This window comes from Dromaius novaehollandiae, chromosome 27 (genome assembly GCF_036370855.1).
Source record: "Dromaius novaehollandiae isolate bDroNov1 chromosome 27, bDroNov1.hap1, whole genome shotgun sequence".
In the NCBI taxonomy this organism is placed as follows: Eukaryota; Metazoa; Chordata; class Aves; order Casuariiformes; family Dromaiidae; genus Dromaius; species Dromaius novaehollandiae.
The window spans coordinates 1,198,142-1,222,561 of record NC_088124.1 but is presented as its reverse complement, the minus strand read 5'-3'; the positions used below and the strand labels follow the sequence as shown (position 1 = coordinate 1,222,561).

The 24,420-nt window shown below is 37.4% G+C and overlaps 1 protein-coding gene across 1 annotated transcript in view; it reads right to left on the bottom strand.

Moving 5' to 3' along the window:
• Positions 1 to 24,420, bottom strand: part of KDM5B (lysine demethylase 5B) — a 60,713-nt gene that overhangs the window by 25,438 nt on the left and 10,855 nt on the right. The window contains exons 2-12 of the mRNA XM_026101230.2: positions 22,284 to 22,361; positions 20,895 to 21,017; positions 19,865 to 20,035; positions 14,057 to 14,191; positions 10,099 to 10,192; positions 7,679 to 7,782; positions 6,049 to 6,207; positions 5,317 to 5,436; positions 4,709 to 4,867; positions 4,072 to 4,253; positions 1,030 to 1,192 (exon numbers count right to left, since the gene is read on the bottom strand). Of these exons, the coding sequence (XP_025957015.2) occupies positions 1,030 to 1,192; positions 4,072 to 4,253; positions 4,709 to 4,867; positions 5,317 to 5,436; positions 6,049 to 6,207; positions 7,679 to 7,782; positions 10,099 to 10,192; positions 14,057 to 14,191; positions 19,865 to 20,035; positions 20,895 to 21,017; positions 22,284 to 22,361 (1,488 nt within the window). The remainder of the gene's footprint in view (positions 1 to 1,029; positions 1,193 to 4,071; positions 4,254 to 4,708; positions 4,868 to 5,316; positions 5,437 to 6,048; positions 6,208 to 7,678; positions 7,783 to 10,098; positions 10,193 to 14,056; positions 14,192 to 19,864; positions 20,036 to 20,894; positions 21,018 to 22,283; positions 22,362 to 24,420) is intronic.

The following is a 24,420-nucleotide window of genomic DNA, read 5'->3' as shown; positions in this document are numbered from 1 at the left end:
GAAAAAAAAGACAGGCATTAGGTCAAATCTAAACAGAACTGAAGGCTGAAATCTTCAAAGCTGTGAAGAGAATATAGACTTCCAAATGCCAGTAACTTCCATGGTAACTCTGGATAGCTTTAAAACATAAGCCCAAGAATTACAATTGGCATTCAGTAATTTATCACATAAAATCCTAGAAAGCAAAGGGATTTCATTCAGCCATATCTACACTCTAAGAAATCGCAAGTCAGCTGTCTATGCCTTTTGCACTTTGCTAGCTCTGTTGACAGTTACACAGGTAAAGCACAGGCAAGACTTGCTTCAACATGTAGCTGAAGGGGGAGAGAATTTTGGAACCTATTCAAAAGTTCTTACTGCTGGAAATCTAATACTTTTGGTACTAGCCAGCCAGCATGAGAGCAGGCAGGTCTTCCTGCATCTTTAAATTTTGGAGTCTCTCAAAGCACAGCAGGCACCATAAATCATGCCACTTTCTCCAGATTTTCCTTTAAGTCCCAAGGTCAGTTAATCAAAAGCTAATTACGTTGTAAAGGGACATAATTCCCATGAAAAGTTTAATATGGAATATGATGGAAACTGATGAAAAATGTTTTTAAATAGCTAAGAACTTATCCAGGTCAGAGGAAAAATAAGAGGATGTGGATGACATATAAAGAAAGAATGGGTTTTGGCCCCTTGCCAGAAACTCTATGCAAAAAAAAATTGTGTCTGATTAAACAGACACGTGAAGAGCTCCTGCCATTGTTTCAAAGTTCGTGACTAAACTTTTTATCTGATACAGAAATAGAAATATACTAAGGTGGGTCTCCAGAGAAGAGTTTTCCAAGCAATTCCAAAAGCAATGATTCCATTGCCCATCTGTTCAAACTGGCACATAATACTAGACCAGAAAGATACAACACACACGGAAACCACCACAACATCTCTGTAATAAAAGTGGTTGCAATTATCAAATTTGAAGTAGAATTCAGTGCAAATGAAAGAGGGTTGGGTTTGGGGGAGTAGCACAGGAGTCCAACAACATACAGGTACTCCGTGGGCCATCAAAGTATTCGGGTTCATTATGGTGACAAGTTGGTGCAAGAGATCTGGCTGAGATTCAAATAGCTCTGGAGCAAGCTTCTTCATTACATCCTCCAGCTGTTCAGCTGCATACCCTGGGGCTCCATACCACGTTTTAGGCTCCCCCCTGCAAGATTATTAAAAACAGTTAAATATGAGCAAAGTTACATTTTCAGTCTTCTGCTTTAAAATACACCATGTCAAAAGAAGGGTATATCGCCAGGAAGGAACGCAAAGATTATGTACCTTCTTGAATCTTCACATCTAATGCAGGTCCCTCCTCCAGGCCTAAGCTTTTAACTGCCCAGATTTCTGAGCACATACTTAAAATATTCTGGAAAAAAAAAAAAAGACTGAAAAAGTCCTTGGTGAAGTTCTGCTGATTCCAGCACAACTTCAAAATCTAAGCTCAGTTTGTCTTTTCTCTAACTACTAATACCATCTTCCTCTGGGATCTAACAACCAAAGCCAGTTCTTTCTGTCTCGAGCATAACTGCCATAAAAGTAATATATAGTAAATAGAAATTAAATTTCCATTTTACGCAGCTATAAGAGAAGTAAAAGACATCAGGGGAAAAAAAATCCATATCCAGATTAAGAACAAAGAACTTTTACTAAAAGTTTAACCCAATGCAAGACAGCTGATAAAATTAAGGTTATGCAGATGTGTTCCAATATACGTTGTTTTGCATTCACAATGACGCTGGCTTGTTGCAGCACATGAAGATGAAAACGCTTCCAATCCCTAATAAAGAAGGAAGTTAGAAAAGCTATTTAGAAAAGGAGCTCAACTGATCACTTCCACCTGAGAGTCCTAAAGAGTTGGCAGAAGAAAGCTGATGCACCACTTCTTTTCTTTTTTTTTTTTTGATAAATCAAGAAGCAATGGGGAGAATTCCAGAAAAACAAAATGAGATGTAACTCAAAAGGCACATGCTTCAAACCTTGGAATTTATTCCTGTACTCAGCACCTTTGTCAAGGGCGAAAGGACAGCTAGTATGGAGGACTGTGGAAGGACTGTTGTGTTGGTATCACAAGGACTAGCACAAGTGGAGTTGTTACTTTATAGTGTTAAATGACTTTAGCAGCCTTGGATATGGTCATCATCTTGGAACAATTACATGAGTTCATGAAGAGTAGTTACAGATGCAACTCAAAAGCGTCCTGTGTCCTAACCCAATACTGGGTTAGTCAAGAATTCTGCTCCTTGGTATAAAGACGTGGCAGTGACAGGGAATGGATGATAGTAGTTATGAACTATGCTAAACTTGGACCAATATATTGGTACCACAGATCCCTGCACTTAAAGAGAATAGATAGTGGAGAAAAAATTCAAAAGGATGCATTAGATGTCAGCCTTACAAACACAGCAAGCTGAAGAATGGATGTTCTTTCTGCACCACTACCAGACAGCGCCTCACTCCTGCCTTTAAAAATACAGAACACAGGCGTCAATGCTGGCAGTTCTTCCTCTGATGAGGGCTGACATCTTTTTTTGCTTTTTTTCCTTTCGCCATTTCAAGGAGTAACACAGGACTCAGCATCTTGCAGGAAAACAACTGCCTTCAACTCGCTGAAAGGTCCTCAGTTGTGGCCTGCTTCCCTTGGGAGTGTCTGCTCAAAGATTGTTTCCTGGCATAGCATCCTTCAAGGCATGTGGGAATACTGAAGATGGACATCCTTAGAGCTTCACAAGAATGAGTCCTGCCTTCTGATGCCTTTTCAGAGTCTGGAGTCTGACATTTGTCTCTTCAGAGGCAGGTCATTAAGATTTATTCCTCTTGCTCAGAACAACATTAACCCCAGCTACACATTGTTCTCAAATAGGATTAAAAAAACAAAACAAAACAAAAAAACAGACACAGACCTCTAAGTAGAGGGGAAATACAGAAGAATGTCTGCAAAAGAGAAAGGTTTCTAAAGCATTCATGCTGGTAGAGAAATAAATGACACAGATAGGGCTGCTTTTACCTTTGTTTGCAAGTGTATGCATATGTTTGTGTACATAAATATATACACATGTATACATATATCTGGCTTTGATAGCAACTGCTAATGTAATTTGAGACAAATGATGCAGAAGGTGATACCATTCCAACAACAGTGGGGGAAGCCCTCCTAGAAGGAATTAAGTTATTTCATTGATAAACCCTCTTCTCCTTCACACGGTTCTCAGCCTGATTGAAGATCCAGACAAAAAAAAACAATAAATAACAAAGAAGGTCATTTTTACAGTGTGATCTGAATCACTCATTTACTTAGCTTCATTGAAACATTTGTTTTAATACTGTCAAATACTGAGAAAACAAGCAATATAAGTAACTGACTGCTTGGAGTGTCTACCAGCAGTAATTCTTTCAGGAAGTAGCAATTGAATAACTGAATAAAAAGAAGAAACATTGAATAGTAGCTAGGATGTGATTTTACAAGTCTCTTGGAATACATACATTAAAAGGAAAGGAAAAGAGCTTGACAGGTTTCGGCAAGAGTGACAAGATTAATTCAAACTCTAGAAAAGCTGTCGGAAGGTGAGAAGTTTAAAGAGTTCAATCTATTTAGAATATCAAAGAGAAGGCAAAGATCTGCCCTGATTGCAGTTGACAAGTGTTCACATAATGAGAGGATTTATGATAGAATGATCTATCTAACAGACAAAAGGTATGCAAGATCCTAAGACTGTTAGTTCAAGCTAGATGATTTTTAAAGTCTACATGATTTTTAGTTTTATACTGAGCATAATAAAACATCTGATGGAATATCTACTGCATCTCTAATGAATTTTTTAAAACTGGGAATGGATGTCTCTTTCCAATATATGACCTCTTGTCCAAAAGTAAAATCAATGCAGGAATCACTGTGTCAAATTTAATCCTGCTGCTACAGGACTGTAAAAGGGTTGTTCTGGTCTGAGCCCTGTGAATCTGGTTTTAGTCCATTATTTAAAAAGAGGAAGGGGAAAGAAAAGGGGGGTTGCTTCACAGGCTGAGTTTATCCCTCAAACTCACCAATGCAGGTAGTTTATTGAATAGCTCCAGTGGTCTTCAATATGCCAACAAAATGAAGAAAAGCACATTCCTACATATAGCCAAGGTAATTTCATCCCGCATATGTCTGCAGTGATGTGAGCAAGAACAGACTGCTCCATTACAGGCATGTTGTTCAAATTCCAGCCACTATCCAGGTACTCCTGAAAAAGAGCCACAGATTTACACAACATGAAGTGGAAAAAAGAAGGGAAAAAAAAAAAAACCAAGTAGGCAAAACTGAGAGCAAAAAAAGTAATAGAAGAAAAGTATTTTTCTCAATTGAAAAACATAAGAAACAGGTCAATGAACTAAAAAACCAAAACCTCCAATGCATTTGCTCTTTTCAAAAATCTTCTATGACCTGCTTTGTTAAAATGAGATTTTTTTTAATCTGGAAGTTGCTTATTAACAGATAAATCTGTGGCCTTTAATGTCTGATCACAGCAAATTTTATTTCTCCAAAATGCTGATATCTTTCTCTTCTTCAAACACTATGCCAAATATTCATACAAAAGAAACACTCTGCAATGCAGTTCCACTATTTTGCTTTGAACTGAAGAGCCTTATTTTATGAAGAGCTGAAATAGAAACATGGAGTGAACTAATCAAGACCTACCTCTTCTTCTGGTCTAACTTTAAATTTCCCATCTCTAACTGGAAAGCCACTGCCAAACTCCTTTGAAGCAATATCAGCTCCATATTCCACTGTGACATCCTCTTCGATGGTACTAACGAGTCGCCAAAATTCTTTTTCAACCAGCTCTGTGGGGACCATCTAGGTATGAGAAGAGGAAAAATATAAACATACAAGGAGTATATGCTCAGGAATCAGCATGTAAAAGGCACACGCATAAAAGCTAGCTCAGGGAGAAACTGCCATTAGCTTAAAGCGTTTCTCCATTTCAAAAACACTTCAGCAAGAAAAAGTAGTGCAGCAGAAACCTGGTTCTGCTTAGGACATGCATTCTCTCTGGGCTCTCAGCTAAGGATCATAGTTGGAGAATATTCTCTTCCTTAAAGACATTTTTTTCAAAAGTGAAAAAACAAGAAGCCAGTGGAGCCAGAAACCAACACACCAACAAGAACAAAACCCTTCAAATTATTGACATGAATCAGAACATCCCATTTTGGATTTGTTCCCACTCCTCTTCTCATGTTATAAATTTGACTAAGCACAGAAAAAGAAATCTACATGATGGCATCAGGATAAATACAAGAACATACGTGTACTGGCATGTTAAAATAGTCCGACTTGAATGCATCTGCCATTTCTCCGAATGTGCGAAGCGTATAGTCTCTTGCTGCTTGTTCAAAACCAAACGCTTCTTGAGGTTTATTACACTCCTGCAATTAATAACATAATTATTTCTATACTGTGTTAATAAGATGATCTGCACCCATGTTTTAAACAGAGGGGATAGTATCACCCCATTTGACAGTAGAAGGAAAGCAGAGCCCCTGACCAAAATGAAATGACTGCACTCCCTGACTCTGCCTCTGTCTACAACTTGGGGCAGTCAGAGAGCCCTGACTGTGTTTTGTGCTCAATTCACCAAACCACAATATTTAATTATTAGTAAATCTGCATAAGCACTAAAGGGTTAATAAACCTATGTTATGATTTCTGCTTCCCCTAATACAGCAAAACAAAAAAGCAATGTGTAAACCTCCAAACGGAAACACACCATGAGACTGTACTTTTAAACAGAGAGGGAAGATGGCATTTAAATTCCAAAGTATTCTTTGAAATTGCAACTATACTAAGGCAGATCAACTTTGGCTCCAGAATATTTAGTGATACCTTTACAATTTGAAACACACCCAGTCTTCATTTTAGTTTCACCCTCAACCAGCTTGTCTGCACAACTTCAAGTAATAACAAATTATATTTCCAGTCACTAAGATCAAGAAAAGAACATTTCATGTTTTCTCAAATTTCATGTTTTCTCAAATTACCTGAGCCAGACACTGGGGACACCTCCAGTCTCCTTTGGGAACATCATGAAGGGGTGGAATTAAACAAAAAGTATGGTAACTGTCATCACAGCCATCACACAACAGGAGACGGTCCTCATCATTACCACTGCCACATAAGAGACATACATACAAATCCACCTGCAATAAAAAATAGCTAGAGTGGGAATTTGAGCACTTAAGGTAACTCATGGTGAAAGAGCATTTGTTAACTAAGTCATCTATGACATTTGCCAAAGCTTATTTTTGTTTTAATCGTTGAAAGGGAAATGAGATAAGCAAACACAATTTTTTTTACATCTTTGTGAAAGTTTAAATAACCCTCCTTTGAAATTTAATGAAGGACCATAAGAGTTACAAGCCCTTACATGCAGTTTTTTCTAAATGACAAAAGACTTGATTGAATATACTCAAGACAGTTTTAACCAGCAGCGCTTTGGATTCTGGAACTATAGTATAACATCTGTCAGTGGTTCACATATCCTTTTTCTTGTTGGGTTCTTTGCTCTTAAATAAGCATGTGTGCACAGATGTTTTGGTCTCCTCCGAGGCCAACAGTTTGGAGCCTCAGAAGAGATAGAGGACTTCCTCTTGATGGGACTGTTCCTCTTTTTCCTAAGAGATATTGGCCAAGACTTTCACTTTCCTTTGGAAAAGTACCAGCTTCCCAGCAAAACTACACGCTTTTGGAGAGAGGGCAGCTGTTAAAGTAGTATGATGAAAGTTTCACACAGCAGTTACAGAGCTCCAAGGAAAAGGTGCAGGCCTCCAAACACGTGTGGGAAGAACTGTCTGTTGCCACCAGACACTACAGCTTCATTAGTGAAAGAATGGATGGCTCTTCTCAAATACAAAATAGAACTAGCGAGGACAAGTAGACCTACTTGTCTTACGTTGTTAAAAAAAAATAACAAAAAATGAAAGGAAATGGAGGATGTTTTTTTCTGGTCGGGTTTCTAGTATTTGTACATTTCGTTCTTAAGACTCTAGGGGTAGGTGTGGATTAAAAAAGAACATTTTTAATTTTAAGAAGGACCCAGGTGGTAGTGTGGACAAGAAGAATCTCTGTGTCATACTTTCCATAGCCAGGCAAACTAACATCACTTGGGGTTTTTTGTTTGTCTGTTTGGGGGAGGGGGGCAGGGAGAGGTGTTAAAAATAAGCAGATGAACAACAAAGCTTCCAAGTTAGTGGTGAAATTGCAGAATAAGTGCCAAGTCTGCTGGACAGCAGGGTGCCAAACTTTGTATTAGAACTCCCTTTGAGATGACAAAGCAATGGGGAAAAACCTCAGATTAAAGAAGAATCACTTCTGTTTGGACTGTTCTTTCAAAATGCCTACTGTGAGATTGTATTTGGGGACAGGAGACAAGTCATTTCACAAATGAAACTTAACTATTCTGTTATTTTCAGCTTTGTAGCAGCATGAAGCTTTAGGGGTATCTATATTCCAGCAGGCACAGGCACTGTTTTGTCTCAACCATAGGGTTACATGAAAAATCAGAGAGTCCTTAACGTGATATAAATTACACTAAGTCTCACTACATATCCAAGAGAAATGCAGAAAAACCTGCAATCAATACTAAGCATGAAGAATGCAGGGCATGCTCACAGCATTAGTGGGTTTTTTAGACCGGACTTTGGATTTGTCTTTCTCTGGCTCCCCAGCATGTTCTCTCTTCTCAGGAAGTTTCACTGTGCTATGCATTTCCTTTTCTGATAAAACAGAAGAAAAAAAAAAAGGCTATCAGAAAATGTCTTACTGCTCAGCATTACTTATTACTATTTGCTTTATTTGTATTACTTGTTGCATTGCATTACTTGTTACCTTCTGAATTACGTGTTATCCCAAACACACTGGGAACATCTCTCTTCAAAAGGGGATTGATTTATCATGGCTAAAGGTTGAACTAAGAACACCAACAGCGGAGGCGAGTTCATAAATTGTTTTGACCTCTCCAAGTTTATTAGGTACGTGCAGAGATGGCCAAAGATGCCTGATTTCAGGATGGTAATGCAATGTTAACACCAACTGTTTAAGTTAAGTTAAGGCAAGATCTGAACATCTGCAATAAGCCAGTATTATCAGACTAACCAAGCATGCTATCATGTTGGCAGTGGGTATTTTTTAATTTTTGCATTTATAATTTTTAAAATAATATTTATAATTGCTGCAGCCCACATTTTTTGGAACGGGTATTTTAAGTACTTCGAAAGACTATTCATCTTCATAACCTAAAATTTGTTCATTTATGGTGCTAACAAACATGGCTGAACTACTCCGACAGTTGTAGTCCTGTGATGATTTTTACACACCAATTTCTTGCAATGGTAACTTCCACGAGAAGGTTTCATCAAAGATAAGCACGCAGCATAAGTCACCCTGAGAAACGAATCCATTCCACTATTTTCTTACAATCCTACCCTCCTCCTCCACTGCCTCTTAGCAATCAAAATGACACGTTCCTCAAAATAGAGTAACACTGTCCCCAGTGCAGGCTAGCAATATTTACTAAAAAGTAAAGCACTATGATATTTAAGATTTCAAAATTAAGGCATGCTATCACAGATGAAGTCTGTGTGACAGCATCTGGTCTCTTCTATTAAGTTGTCTTATGGAAACAAATATGCAACTGATGATGCATCAAGATAAACAGAGAACCAAGTATTTTTCAGACACATGTTGAATGCTCAAGCATGCAGCTTCTCATGACTCAAGTCCATCCATGCAGCAAGCAATTTTCTAGTGTGAGCAACAGTTTGGTACCCAAATTGTTGCTAGCAACTACCTGAAGCTCTGTAAATCAACATCATGTCTATCAAGAAGGCTGCAATTAAAAAAGAGCCTTGACAGCTATCAGCCCTTATTGGATAGTAAATAGATAGCTTGTTCATATACATTTAATTTCTGGAACTGACCTTCACATAAAGTCTGCTTAATTAGGGCATGTTGCTACCAAAATCTTCATTCCTGAATTACTACCCAACCCCCCTCTCCATGCAGCAGCGTGCAGAGAATCCCAGGACTTTGGTGTTCAAGAAACAAGGATCCTCAAGCTACCAGTAAGCTAAAGATTTCTATGTTTGGACATGAAACAATCTAAAGCACTTCTTGAAGTCCAAGCAGCTAATGAAGATGTTATGAAAAAAAAATGCATGGATCTATCAGAAATTTAACCATGAAAGACTGCCTAAATAATTTCCCTTCTACTTTTCAGGACAAAAAATATAGCTCCTAGAGGAGCTTTTTTTTCTTTAACAAAAAAAATTATCAAACAAAAAGTTCACAATCTATAGGTAAATTCTTGAAAACAAAGAATTTGAAGGAAACAGAAGACTGACAAGCTGCTCAGACAATAATAATAATTAGCGTAACTGTACATAGTTTTTGTATTTACTTTGCCAAATTGATTATCAACAATTTTATTCTTCAATTTGATGGCATTAAACAGTTCTTCTCAGCTTGAAACTATTCATTTATTTAAAAAGACAGATAATAACAGACATGGGATTATTAACAGAAGCAATTTAAAAATCAGAAGCAATATGGGAATTTAATAGTAAATTCACAACAAAGTATCTTCCGTCTTCCTGAGTTTGCTTTCTTGATTTTGAATTAAAACTCTTTTCTTAAGAAAAGTTTTTGAAATCTGACACCTTCTAAAAAGTTACCTCTATTTAAAGCTAGTGGATTGATGTTAGCTATTTAAAAACACAAAACAAAGAAATATGTCTGAATCTCTTTTCTGCCCACTCCATAAAAGACAGTTTAAAGAAGCATAATTTTCTTTAACTGAAAATATCTTCTCTTTCAAAAAACCATAACCGCTCACAAAACCAAAAAAAAAATTTTCAAAGCCATAAAATGCTTTCACAATAAATTCATTTTTTGAAAATGAAGTTAACAGAACTATTTCTTAAGATACTTAGAATTGTTTCCACTGTTACATTTATTTCTGGTCTTAAAATGGGTTTGCAAAAAGTAACAGAAATTGCATTCACATTTTGTTTCATTTCTTACTCGCCACTCACCATTTTCACACTTTGGAGGTGCACATCCCATTCTACGTCTTAGATTATGAGTTCTGACTTCTGGAGATTCAGATTCAGTTTTAATGTTGGTGGCCTTAAAAAAAAATAATAATAATAAAAAAAATCAGTAACGTACTTAAATGGAACACTTCAGTTTTATACTTTTATCTGGGAAACTGTTAATTGCCTTTCAAACTCACAGCTGCTTAGCCAACTACAGATCTATGCTTTTGGGACTTACCAGCCTACTCAAAACACCAAAAACTTCCAGAAAGCTGGCAATTACAGGCAATGCTCCAGGAAAGGCTGCGCATCCAAACACATGCAACCTGCACTCAACTCCTTCCACTCTTTGAGCTGCTTTGGCTCTGAAGAAGGGAAAAAGCTTGCTATGTCCAACACTCAAAGCCATAGCAAGAGAGTTTTAAGATCTGAACGTGACTCTGCAAATCTTTACTGTTAGGTAAATTTGGTGGCAGACCCTTCAAGACTTTAAAATGCACTTCTCAATACTTTCAAGAACAGAGAGATGAACAAAATGAAAAAGATGCAATTTTGACTTCCAAATTCAAAGTGTATTTCTGGATACAAATTTTAATCCACTCTGACAAATGCCAGGAGAGGACAGTCAACGTGCATCAGGTTCACAGAACAAGCAGATGTGAGACACACTCAAACATTTCACCTCACTAAGGCACAATGGTGGTCTTCACACTCATAACCTGACTTGTTCTATGGAAAAGCCAGGCAGATTTTTCAGTCAGAGGAAGATTTTTGAGGACTTTGCTTATATTTGCCTAAAGAACCATTTTATAATTATGAATTCATAAATCTAGAAATGCACCCTGAATTTCAGTGATACTGTATTTAAATTATTAAAAGAAAAAAGAAAAAGAAAGTCAGACTTCAGAGAGAAATGACACAGGCAACAATCTGGAGAGGTCTGAAAGGAAAGCCTACAGAAATCCGGTGTCAATACTGACACCGTTATGTTTTTAATTTAAGGAAAGATGATCTCACTGGAACTTGACAAGCAGCAAAGGAGCAAGGATATTTGGGCTTTCATAATATTTTATTTTACTCTTCAGAAGCAGTACATACTTCAGTTGTCTAAGAGGCGAACTCAGCAAGTTGATGTTTGTGGGGCTTTCAACACAGAATCATGTTTCCACTTAATTCTAGTATTTCTTTGCTGAAGTTTTGAAACTGTGGGACAACAATTCTCAAATCCCTCAGAGCAAAGATGGATCTCTTCAACACTGTACCTTTTAAGTCTAATTTCTTAAGGAAAAGAGGTCATGCAACCACCCTCTTGCTACTCACACAAGTCAGTCCTTCTCCCTCGCCTCCAGGTAATACGTGGACTTGTTGGTCCAACTCTAAAAGCGTGCTTTCCAGGCTGAATGCATTACCTGGGATTTATTTTATTTTGTAGCTCTTTATCGCAAGCTTTCTCTTTTTTTCCCTCCCTCCAGGGATGGCTTTCATATCGTTTCCCATCCACCTTTTTTGTTTTCTTTGTCCAAATTACTGTCTTGAAGAGAAGGGGTAGAAGCCCCATTGCTTAAGATATGCCAAAAAATGCTGGTCAAAATATTTACTAATATACAAGTTTGCACTGATCCTTATCAAATGCAGTAAAAGATGCCTAATCTTTTACACTTTTATGTCCAAGATTTATATCCTGTATTTTATGTTTAAGCCTGTACTTAGCTTCAAAATATTTTTTCGTTTTTCAGCCTCCCTCCCTGAGCCTATCATATGCAGAGTAAGGCAAACCCTTCAGGTCACCTACCTTACACACAATGCACTATAATAACTGGAAAAAAAATATCTCTTTCCCTAGGGAATTTCCTGGGCAGTTTTTCCTCCAGTATTTCTCTTGTGTCTGTCAGCTATTTTTATCCTTCCCATTCATCTCATTTTTACTTCCCTACTATTGTTGTGGTCTTTTATGTTTATCTTTTCTACACCGAACATCTAAATTCTTTGCGTTTCAAAACCAGCCTCTCACTGGCATTGCCCTTTTCCTTTTTAATTATGAACATTTTCTTTCAGATGTTTACTCAATGTGTAGCAAAGGACAAGATAAAATTGTATGTATTTTACAATTGGAAAAAAAAAAAACGTACATCACAGCCTATGTTGTTGCTGATACAAGTAATTTACTGGGCTGTCCTACAGTTTACTCATTTTAAAGGCTTGTAATAGATGTTTCGTCTTCGAAAAGCAGGCAATCTGAAACTTGTAAACAGAATGAACTTAGACTTTACAACTTAAGACACTGACAAATCCTCGCATATTTAGTTGGAGCAAAAAGTTGAGATACATTAACCAAACACGTGGCTACTCTACAACCAAGCCAGTGCAGAAATCAACTGGGTTTAGCTTAAATGAAGAACAAAAGGGATTTCATCAACTTAGCTGACTTTGCACTGAAATGGAACAGAAGCACTCACATAACCTACTAACAAATCTTAACTGTGGGAAGTTACTATTTTAAACATTACAGCTCCTTCCAAAGCAAGTCAGTCCATGCCCCTTAATTCACCTCAGGTCCATATGTTTCAATTCTATTTTTAATTAAGCATTTTCTTTTCACAAAACCCCTAAGTGCATGACAGCAGTAGTGCTCAGGCAGGGAGCAGAGCGCCTTACATAGCCCTACATTCAGGCTAAATATGAGCAGGTAGTTTTCACGGAAATGACAAAAACATGTGTCCTTTGCTAGCTAGCGGCATCCATCGTCACCATCATCAGCGAAACAGCTACAATTTTAGTAAGTATTTCCCATGCCTTTTAAAGGAAACTTGAGAAATCATGTCTTTCAACCACAAACAGATACTTCAAGTGGAAAATTTCAGCTCAAACCACTGAGGTTTTCTCAGAATTATAAACGTACTTTTAACAGGCTCTTCTAGTGGAAAAGCTTTAGAAAACCTTAATTATAACTGTTATTAACTAGAAATAGTTATATGCAGCCTTTGCAACTACTAAGCTGTACTACTTTGTAGTAAGAAAGACCAAGATTAGAACAATGGGAGTTTAATTGAAATCCTGAAATGATTTTAAATACAAATCTGGATTACAGACATGAAGACGGTCAATCATGACCTTCCTAACTCATGATGTCACCCCGAGTAAGACTGCGGCTTGGGAATAAGCCTCCTTTACTCTTCATCTTTTCAAACAAAAGAAAAAACTAAACTCTCTGAAGGCAATAACCTCAGTTTGGAAAGACTGAAGTCACAGTAGAGCAGTGATCCAGCAACAAAGAGAGGACACACATAATCTTCTAAAATATGTCTTCACAGGAGAACTGTATGGAGATACAGTCAATAAATTTTATGCTAAGACAAATAAATATTATTTCATAAGCACATGTAAGATTAATCTTGTTAGACTGTACAAAACTGCAGTGACTTAGTGTTACACAATTTTTCTCATACTGCACAGGGAAAGTAACTCAAACTGATGAAACTCAGAGCGGGTCAAAAATAAAATAAAACAATGCTAAAGTTATACTAAGAACCTTCTCTAAAGTCTGTCTTCAGTTCATGAAAGGTTTACAGAACCCTTCCAACACATGTAAAGATGACTCCTGTTCACTGGCTATCATCTCAGGAAATTACAAAGATCAAAGCTCTACAAAATAAGTTTCATTTCTAGAATTTCTCACCTGTTTTTTAATCTATGCTATTAGCCCCATGTTATTTATAATTATGCTAAAAACATTATTATAGCATACGCACTCATACTTAAAGTGGAACAGCTTCAGTAGAAGAGCCTCTCAGAACTCCCCACCTCAATAATACACTTTTTAAAGCTATCAAACATATCGTGCCATATGCATATAAATATTTAGGTATGCTTAACAGTGACAAAGAAAAAGTTAAATTGGTAGCTACTCTACATATATATTTAGTGATCTGACCCAAATTAAGACAAATTATCTCACCTCTGCTCTCAGGCGTTTTGCTCGACGAGCAGGTGGACAAGTTTCAGATGGCTGAACAGACTGTCTCTGTGGAATATCATGGGGCTTATATTCCTTGTCCTTTGTGTCACTGGTGAGGTCTGGCTTCTGCAAACACTGAAGAGACAAAATTCAATTACTTGATTCCTGTATCCACTTTTGATGGAAGCTTTGTGTAGTGCAATTTCCTGGCTAATACGAAAGAACGCAGAGAGGGCTTTAATGCTTACTGCACCAAGTTAAGAGAAACAGTTGCTATTAATGACAGTTGTAACATTACCTGTTTGAACATGCAAGTCACAAAATCAGTATTTTCTGCCATTTTACTGAATGCAGCAGCCATAATAAAGGATCTTAAATAAAGCTGAAATCATCCTTTGAACTTTGTTGACAACAAACATTTCTATTCCACTATTCATCAAAATAAGATTTGCGGCAAAACACCATAAAAAGCAGACAATCTTTCATCACAAGTCTTTCTGGTTTCCTCCCAGTTCCACTTATATAGTTTCTCAGCAGCCCATGCAATGTGGAACTCCCCTGAGCAGCTATAGTACTTTATTAGCTCCAATTCTTCCAGTAGATGATTCTCTTGGAGAATATATCAATAGCATACTGGAAACTCCTGCAATGTCCTCAGGTTGCATTACTGTAATGCTAACATACAGAGCAATATAAAAGTAAATGACAACCTATCAGATATCTCTGCCTTAACTGAAATACAATTTTGTCTGATGAACATTTCAGAAGTTAAGTTCTTTATATATTTCAGAGAGGACCATACTGCTGCTGTAAGAAATTGAGGGCAAAAGGGAAGAGAAGGATGCAAGAACAGCTCTAGTTCTTTGAAGTCACTGAATAAGCACATTTCTATTAACTGCTGAAAACTGTGCATGCATTTGGCAATAAATATCATGATCAGTGAAAATTTTAAGTTTGTCAGACCTCACAACATACAGTAACAAGAGACAAAAATGTAATAATTTTTAAGGAGCGAGCAAAGAATCCTAGAGAAACGTGGAGTGTTAGGTTGTCATAAAGTATTCCACATGAACTGCTGGATCCACAATTCCTCAGTGCTATTAAGCTGTTTCCATTAAAAGTTTTTCCCCAAAAACAGAGAAACAGGACAGGAATTGCCAGAGTACCATCACAGTGGCATAAGGATGAATGTTCTGTAGACAACATGAAAACCAGACCTTCAGAAACAAAGACAGACAGCAGGAACGGGGTGGGGTGGGGGGGGAGATGAAAAAGTGGTATTGAAGACAAGTCCATGCTGAAAGAAATATATATTTAACAACAACAAAAAAATCCCAGTCAGTGGAAGCAGAATATCATCAACTGTCACCCACAGGAAGCCCACAGCACTGTTCAGAGAAACCTCCAGAATTTCTATATTCTTTGGGACTGCTTTTGATCTGGATTTTGTAGATTTTTTTTTTTTTTTTTAAAAGCAAACTTCTGATTTAATGTCAACTTTAAACACACACGCATGACGACTTGACTTTGTAGCTTATTGCACAGGACCAATAAGTCCTTGTGGCTAATGCTCAAGGTTGGGCATGCTCCTAGTTAGGGACCGCAGAGCATTCCAGCTAGTTCCTTAGAAGAGTCGGCTCCCTTAAAGCTCACAGTGAAAGATGATGACGTGAATTATTTCATATCAACCTCAGGGAGATAAAGTCGCTAATAATTTCTCAGGACAGAAAACGGACGAGTAGAAAAGGCAACTGAGTAGGAGAAATATGAAAATGAGAGAACAGAAAAGGGAAACAGACTCATGCCACACTGAATGCTGCCAAATCTCAGAGTATTTAGTGTTTATGTAAATTCTGGTTCCTTGAATCGTGTCCTCATGTGAAATCTGAACCTTTCACTAAAAAGTTTCTGCTCCCCCTGATAATAGAGATCCTTGAAAACGAGTATGTAGAAGGCAAATAGAACTTTTCCTAAACAAAAGAATAATGAAACCTGGCAAGAAAAACAACAAACGGCATAACTTGTTTCATTTCAGCAAAGTGCCCAAGCAAAAAAGAGCAATATTCACTGAAGAAAAAAGCCCAGAAGACATTCCCGAAATACTGAGGCTTCAACAGCTACTTAAGCAGGCATGTTCCCCAGCACCTCTGTGACCTGAAGGCAAAGGAGTACCATGAAATGGTTTTTATTTAACATTTTCAAGTGTACATACAAGAATTAGAAATTTAGATCCTGTCTTAAGGATGAAAATTCTTCTGAATCTATGTTACTCCTAGACTGACCTGATCAATTGCAAGCATGCATCTTTAACTAAGGATGATACTAAGGACTGCTATTTCTTCAGTGTTTTCCTCTCCCAACCAGCATAACCTTTTTGGAAAGGTGAAACATCAATCAACAGTTACTCTAGCATAAGCTGATCTTACAGACTGATCTAGCTTGTGATCATGATCTCATTATATTCTGTGCAGATGGTTGGAAATACAGTCCTTGATCTCCAAATGGTGGCACAGAGGTGGTTAAAATCCTCCAGTTGAAGTCACCAAGAACAGCTCCTTCACCAGACAGTGAAAGGAAACAGCTCCAACATTCACAAGGCCTCCAAGATGCCAAAGGATGGAGAACATACAGCAATCCTCTACAGGGATACAATTCACCTCCTACAGCTTTGCATGCTTACAAGGTAGTCATTTACACACAAGCTAATCATCCAGGCTCCCCGTATGTTCAGAGAAAAACAGGAACTTGCAGAGGACAACTAATTTACCCCCATTACATTCCACTTTAGGATAAGAAGCATCGCACAATAGAAGTGCTTATTTCTCTCCACTGGCAATAAATCGTCCCAGAGAACCAGCTCACACGGGACATCTTTTAAAGACAAACGCATAAATTTGGACAGGTGAATCCCACTCAGGACCTTGAAGCCTTAGTTTGGAAAGTTTCATATATAACCCACGCCAAAGAGATCAGACGGAGAATTACCAAACTGGTTATATGCACTGAAAAGATGACCACCATGAAAAACCCTAGCTCCCCAAATTGTAATGCATTTGGAATAACACAAACGTCTGGGCAACGTGTCACAGTTTTGACACAAGATTCTGGGCACCTCGGTTCAAGCACCACTGCCTACATTCAGTGTATTTCTTTCAAACGCTACCATTTAAACTATCCCAAGCACATGTGGCACACGCCATCAACTACATGTAGGGTAACATTTATCCCTCTGCATACAGTGGTTCTGTAGTACACACTGAAGATTACAAATGGTTAAGAATACAAGCAAAGCACAGAGAATAAGACCAGTACACCAACTGGTCTACCGCAATTACCCTAGAGCAATACACGCAAGATCTATCTTAGTCCAGTGTTTTAAGATAAGAACAAAACAGCTTTATACCTGCAGAGAGCTTCTCTGAGTATTAGAAACTGGCTGACTTAGGTCAGTTTTGCTGTTTGACTGAAGTATTGATACAAGAGCTTTAAGCAAAACATACTGCCTGTTCATCTCCAAACAGCTCTGGATAGTTTCGCTATTTTAGTATGCATATAGAAATATCTCCAGCTGGGATATTTGCCAAAGTTACTCCTGAAGCTATTTTAACATATATTTAAGCCATGCATAAACAATTAACGCTCTACACAGATTTGAACAAGATTTAAACTACAGCATAGTCATCAGTGGAAACTACCTCATTGCATATTTTTTTCTTTTGCAGAAAAGAAGTCAATGGATATTGCAAGAACTACCAATTAAAAAAATTTGGTGTATGCAAGCGCTAATCTTTTATGGATGATGATCCTGGCTGCATAAAGAAATTCTCTCAAAAGGCTTGTTGAAATATCAAAAGATGGAAACACACATCTGAAACTGACAGCTGTCAAATCCAATAGCTGTATCTTCTCCAAAAAACAAAAATCACAGATGCTCACATTCCCAGTAAAGCATTGAACAGACGTACAATAAAATGGACACCTACACAAGAAGCATCTGGGAAAGCACCACTTATTGAGAACAAATGGAAGAAAGCCAAAAAGATAATCTCAGATGAGTTTCTTCCTCAAAAATGTATTGCAAAACAAACTCAGTTGGAAGACAACATTGGCAGGAAGAAAAAAATAAAAAAGTCAAACCTCAGTGTGAAAAATGTTCTAAATCCAACATATTTCTGTGGATTCTCTCAGTTCATTGAAAAGATATGTGAATACCACATATGGGAGGGGAATATGCTAACAGCTTTGGGGGAAGGGGTTTAAAAAATGAACTTAAACATACGTTTTTCAGAACTGCATGATCCACTAAACACATCAGTTTGGAACAAATGTCAGGTGCCTATTGCAAGAGAGAGCTTAGAAAGTTACATTTAAAAAGCAGCATGACCTCATGAAAAGAGATCAAGAGCCGCCAGTTGAGAATGCTTTTCCCTTCTAAAAGCATCCTTTCCTGAGCAAACTATGAATGTAAGTATCAATTGCATGAGAGAGACTTGCATGGGGGACCTACCTTTTCAAGAAGGTCTGTGATACCAGTTAAATGTTTTAGATCTTTTTCTGTGTAATTGCACCTCAAAAATAGAAGAGTAAAACTAGATGTCACGAAACACTACCTTCAAAAAAAAAGGAGAATCCACAGTTTTCAGAACTAATGAAAATGTGAACTTTTCAATGAAATGCCTTGAAATGTCTCCATAAAATGGTATTGCTTTCCATTGTTTAACATGAAAATGCTTGAGGCAAGGCAAAATATTCTTGGAGAGTATGAACACTTGTGTTCAAACAGATTTTGTTCTTATTCTTCATTTGTAAAACATCTAAAGCTACACAAATTACTTATTTTTAAGGGTTGGCAGAATACAGCTGTTCGTCACTGGGAAGTGATCATCAATAGCTAAGTAAAAAGCCTTCATTTCCAACCTTTCTTGACTTATGTCAAATCCCCCTTAATTTTTGTAGCTTTATGTAAAAGGTTAGTGCTGTTTTTTGTAGACAAAGACATTCTTGTAACAGGATTCAGGGGTTTTTGCTTAAAAAAGGTCAACGCTCCTCTTTTAAAAAGAGCATCATGGAAGAAGTGTTTCAAATACATAAAAATGGATGTTGGCAATGCAACCCATCTTAGTTCTCCAAATAAATGACTGCTGCTCTAAACGAAAAATCCTGTTCTTGATTAGAGATTACTTTGTTTCCACCGTCATTCAACCCTGAATTTTGTTTTAATGGCCAAATGTCAAGCAGAAAGGATGAAGATTTAAGCTTTGGAGAACTCAGAAGCCATACTATTAACTACATTACAACATCCATGAAGTATTCTCAAGCATGAATGCCCTTAGTGAAAGAGAAATGACTAATTGCTACGAAACTACCAAGGTTTGATATAATCCATCAGTCACTCTGTGTACAAGTGATAAAGATCCATAGCAGAGTTATTCTATCAGAAAGATGGACGGACAATGGTTTGTGAACATAGTAATATTCTGTGTTACATAAAAAAGCATTGAAGAAATCATTACAGGAAGTCTGAATATCCATTATCATGAGGCTTCTGTATGCTGCAGGAGAAAATACAAATAGGTAGCGTTCAAACCAGTCAGTAAGAGGTTACCCTCAAGAGCTGAGATTAAGGAAGTTCTAAAAACTTTACATTTAATATGAGTTTACCTATGGATATCTAAAATGCTTATATCATCACCATCTGTCACCTGCATGCCATAAAACATAAAACAGTCTTTGGAAATGTTCCACCAATAAAAGAAAAAAAGCACTGGCTGCCAAATTAGTTGGGTTTTAGCTAGCTACAAGACTTACCAATAGGCTAGCTCCAGACTGGAATAAGTTGTAAGGATAGAGAATACGTTCGTAATGCGCACGGATATGTGAACCCACTGCTTTGCCAGGAGCAAATCCCATTCTGGTGGCTATCTTGGTCCATTTTCTCTCTTTGCAAACTACATCAAATCCTCCTTCTTCTGCAACTAGCTAAAAAGAGAAAACATAAGGGTTGCATGTTTAATACTAAAATGACCAATGTTTAAGAACAGAATTGCTATCTTAAAAGAAAATGAAGACAACATCACACCTGCTATTTTAAGCCAGCACAGTATAGGGTTTTTTTAAAAATATGAAAGTTGTTCAAAATCTATAACCTGAATATATAACTTATTCGGAAAGCATAAAGTTCTTTGAATTACTTTGCAAACAAATCAGCATCAGTATTAGATGACCAAACAGTAATTCAGCCTACTTCTGAGAATTTGAGGTTGCAATTTGCCACTCCTGTAATTTGTATTCCAGCAACTACTTTTCTGCAGAGTATAACTGGCTCCTCTCACCAGGGCATATACTATGAAATAAGCTCAAAATCCATCAAATAAAATCTACCCTAAACATAAAGAGAGAACATATCTTTGGGGTCAGTGAATCCCATACCTTGCTTTCAGATTACATAATCTCATCCAGAAACTTAAACTTCATCCAAAAAGTAATTTGGGTCTTTTGCTCCCCAAACCAGAAAAGTTATTCTTCACTGCCCTCATTGTTCAGAAGCTTCCTCCAATTCAGCCTAAGCCTTTTCTCAACCAGTTTGTATCCAAGTTCAACTTCAAAAAGGAGTTGGAAATGTAATTTGATCTCCTAGCTCACATGAAAACCCATGCTATATTACATTTCTTACTATTTTGTGCTGCATTAGCTATATTAGGTCAAACAAAATAATATTTTTTCTAGCTTAGATATACCCCAAAAATCTCCCTTAAACAATTGTGATACCATCCCAGAAACAGAGGTAACATGACATCTTTTTTTCAGAAGAGTTTTTCCGTTGTAATGACAGTCTTACCCTATTAAGCTGAAATAAATCCAAGATCTTCCTCTCCACGTGTGGAATTTTCAGCGTGCATCCTTGAAGTTCCCAAAACTTTGCAATCTGGTCCAGGAAATTCAGCTTTACACGGGTCTGAGCCTGGAAAAAGAAGAGTGAACTGCATACTGAATGCAGATTAAGCTCCTGTTTCCCAGTGTTTATAATGTTACAGCCTCAGTTGCCTGCCTGGCTTTTCTCCTCTACAAGTATAGCTTTGCATTTTTTTTTCTCATGTCAACCCACATGCAGAAAAAAAAATAAAATTCCATACAGATACCATCTGTTTTTCCTCAAGTCACTTACTGTTAACTTTCTGTACTGCATTTATAAAAGTACTATCTGAGAATAGGTTTGCAATCAGTTATTACTGTGAAAAACTATCTAAACACCAGTAACTCAGCTAGTTTATGACGAAGTATTTTTGTTATCCCTTTTCACTCTTAACCACATTCGTTTCATTTTTGCGGATATAAACTGGTCAGGGTAGGGAAAAACAACCATGGTATGTTTGTACAGTACTTCACACAGTGAGATTAGGTTCTAATTGGACTGTTAGCATGTTAAAGAGTAGTAGCTTAGACTTAATCTTATCACATTTCAATGTCATCACATTTTTCTACTCTTAAGACAAACAGAGGCGATGCCTATACAACAGACTAGCTTGTTCTTAAACTCCAGAAAGAGCTCTAAACCAGCTTGTGCCCACACAAATCTCTCACTTTCTTAATATCTGAATCCAGTGTTTGAGTTCTTACCCTGGCACTTCGCATAGTCACATGAGGATTTTAAAAAGCCAGTATCCTCTCCTCATGTGAGCTCTCAGGCAGGCAGAGTCCCTGTCATTTCAGTTCTTGTCAGCAATGGGCTAAACAGGACTCCTTGCTACTCCCTTCTCCTTCCAGTCTGAATTCATGAAAGCAGTGAGTGAAGTGCTTGCTAACAGCAGATTTCAGGCCCACTGAATCCGGATTCTGTAGCTTTTCCTTCTAAATGGCTTTTTATCTTTAAAGCACTTTGTAAATGTTTAATCTCGTCTATGTTTAAAAGATGCTGTAGATGTGCTAAATGCAGACACAAATGATGGCGTTTGAGAGTTTGAATGTAATAACTTACAAGGACCTCTGGGTGGAAATGGCCTGAATTATATTCCTTTAATGAGCATTAACTTTAGTTTTTATGCTTGTTTTTTTTTAAATAAATTCTGAAAGAGCTAATTTCTATGTCCTAATTTAAGACTGATTTTCAGAGGTACAAAGTGCTGTCAACTGAAGTTCATAGGAGCTCATGGTCAATGGACTGAAATAAAAAAAAAAATCACTCATCTTTTAAAAAACTTCTTAAGAAAAGTTTAGCTTTACAGTTTACCTCTAGTTCATTGAGTCTCTGGATCCTTGGAGTAAAGTGAAGCTTATCAACATCACATGCAAATGGAGGCTGCCAGTCCTGGAAAGACAGAAGAGCTTCCATCAAAAGACCAGGAAGAGAGAGACAACTTCTCTGTGTTCCATTCAAAAGCTGATAAGCCTGAAATCGGAGTAAGGCTAATCCAAAACAGGCAGTAGGTTATGAGACAAGCATGGAAATGGTCTTTGTGGCTTGCAAATCTTCCTTAGCACCAAAACATACAGCGCATGGTCCCTTATGATAAGGTGAGGACTTAGGTGAGCCCTTAGGTGAGGGCTGCATCTGATCCTGCCACCAATTTCCCTCCCTCCATGCTTCCAACTTTGGTGAGGTCTATTTTTGTCTCTAAATTGCTTGATATTGAAAAATCCCAGAAAGTAGAAAAACAAAGTATCTTCACATTAGCTCCTGAAATGTCACTGTCCACCTCTTAAGTATTTCCGATGTGTTGTTAAAGTAGACAGATACTGAAATAATGAAATGAGTAACGTTTTGGAACTAAAGACCTCACAAATAAGCCTTCAATTAAATACCAAGTCAGTCCATCACCTTCCTACACATAATAGCACACACTATTTGCCCCAGCCTCACAAAGACAAATAACTGCAAAGGTCACAATTAACTGCAATGTGTCACTTATTTTTAACAAATTCAATATTCTTACAATGTGAAACACAGAAAAAAGTGAAATTTCATAAACTGTGATCCAAACTGTAATGCCTGCTTTGAGTGGGAAGACCATCATCTGGTATCAGAGACTTTGAACATTCATGAAGGACACAAATGCAGTAGTTTGCTCTCATAACTGATGGTCTCAGAAACTAAAAACAATAAAAAAGTTTATTTTCCTAATTCCTTGTGTGCAAACATCCAGGAATAGCTGGGACATTCCCAATGAAAAAAAGATTATTATTACTTTGACAAAATATCTGCAACTGGTAGTGTTATATATGAATAAGGCCACAAAGCAATTTTATCTTTCAGATCTCTGACACCTATCACATGCAGTTGGCTTGGCAATACAGTGCTTCACTAAAACAAATTAGGCTTGATTTAAACTTGACAGCAATTTAATTCATATAAAGCTATCTTTTATCATTAATTACTGAATGAAGATAACATGCATGAAAGGTATTGATAGCAAAGACAGGAGAGCTTTCTACCTGGAAAAAAACCCACCTTTCTTCAACGACTGTGGACTAAACCAATGGAAATAAAATCAGCATCCCAAGCAGAATATTTGTTATTTTAGCAGAAATATTTAACATGAAAACTGGTTATTGTCAAAAACAACCATAACAGATGTGCAAGGCAATTACGGACAAATATCCAGGCTCAGATCTGTATTGTAACAGAATCCTGCCTTGTCACAAGAAAAAAAGCCTGTGGCTGAACCAGGGATTTTCAAAACTAGAGAGAAGAGATGCAAGAATCATGGAGACTTTGGAAAACCTGAAGAGCAAAGAGGAACAATGATATATGCTTTTTATTCAAGATATGGTGACTAATGCAGATCTCTAAATCAGTTGCAAGAGAGATTTCTGATTCTACCAGGCATTTTCAGCGCATCAAGACTTGGCAAGGTCAGGTTAAAATTTAAATCCAAAATGGAAGTAAGATGACAACAGGAGTCAAGATGACAAATGATCAAGCGAACGGGCAATTCTCAAGCAATGGGACATGCTTCTCGATCATTTTTTTTAAACAAGGCTAAAAACAGGGTATAATGTCATGATGCTTTCATTTACAATTAAAAATTAACCCTACTTTTATTGACTATTTTGTTTGCCAGAACATTGAATGCAATGAAATTCAAAGTCTGTCCCCCCTCTTAAGAAAAAGTCTGGCACTCTTTTGCAGTGTTCTGATATCTAATGAATCAAAATTATAGGATGAGAAATATCGACTCGGAAACTTTTAAGGCAAGACCTGTACTGTACCTCGGTGGGACAAATCTGACTTTCAAGCTGAACTGCCTGGTTAGACCATTAGCGAAACGCTGGAGTTTGCAGTGTGCATGAAGACAGTGACAGAAAACAGGAGAGGACAGACGGAGGTTATGACACACGCAGCACCCATGGGGCATTCTGGGGAGTGA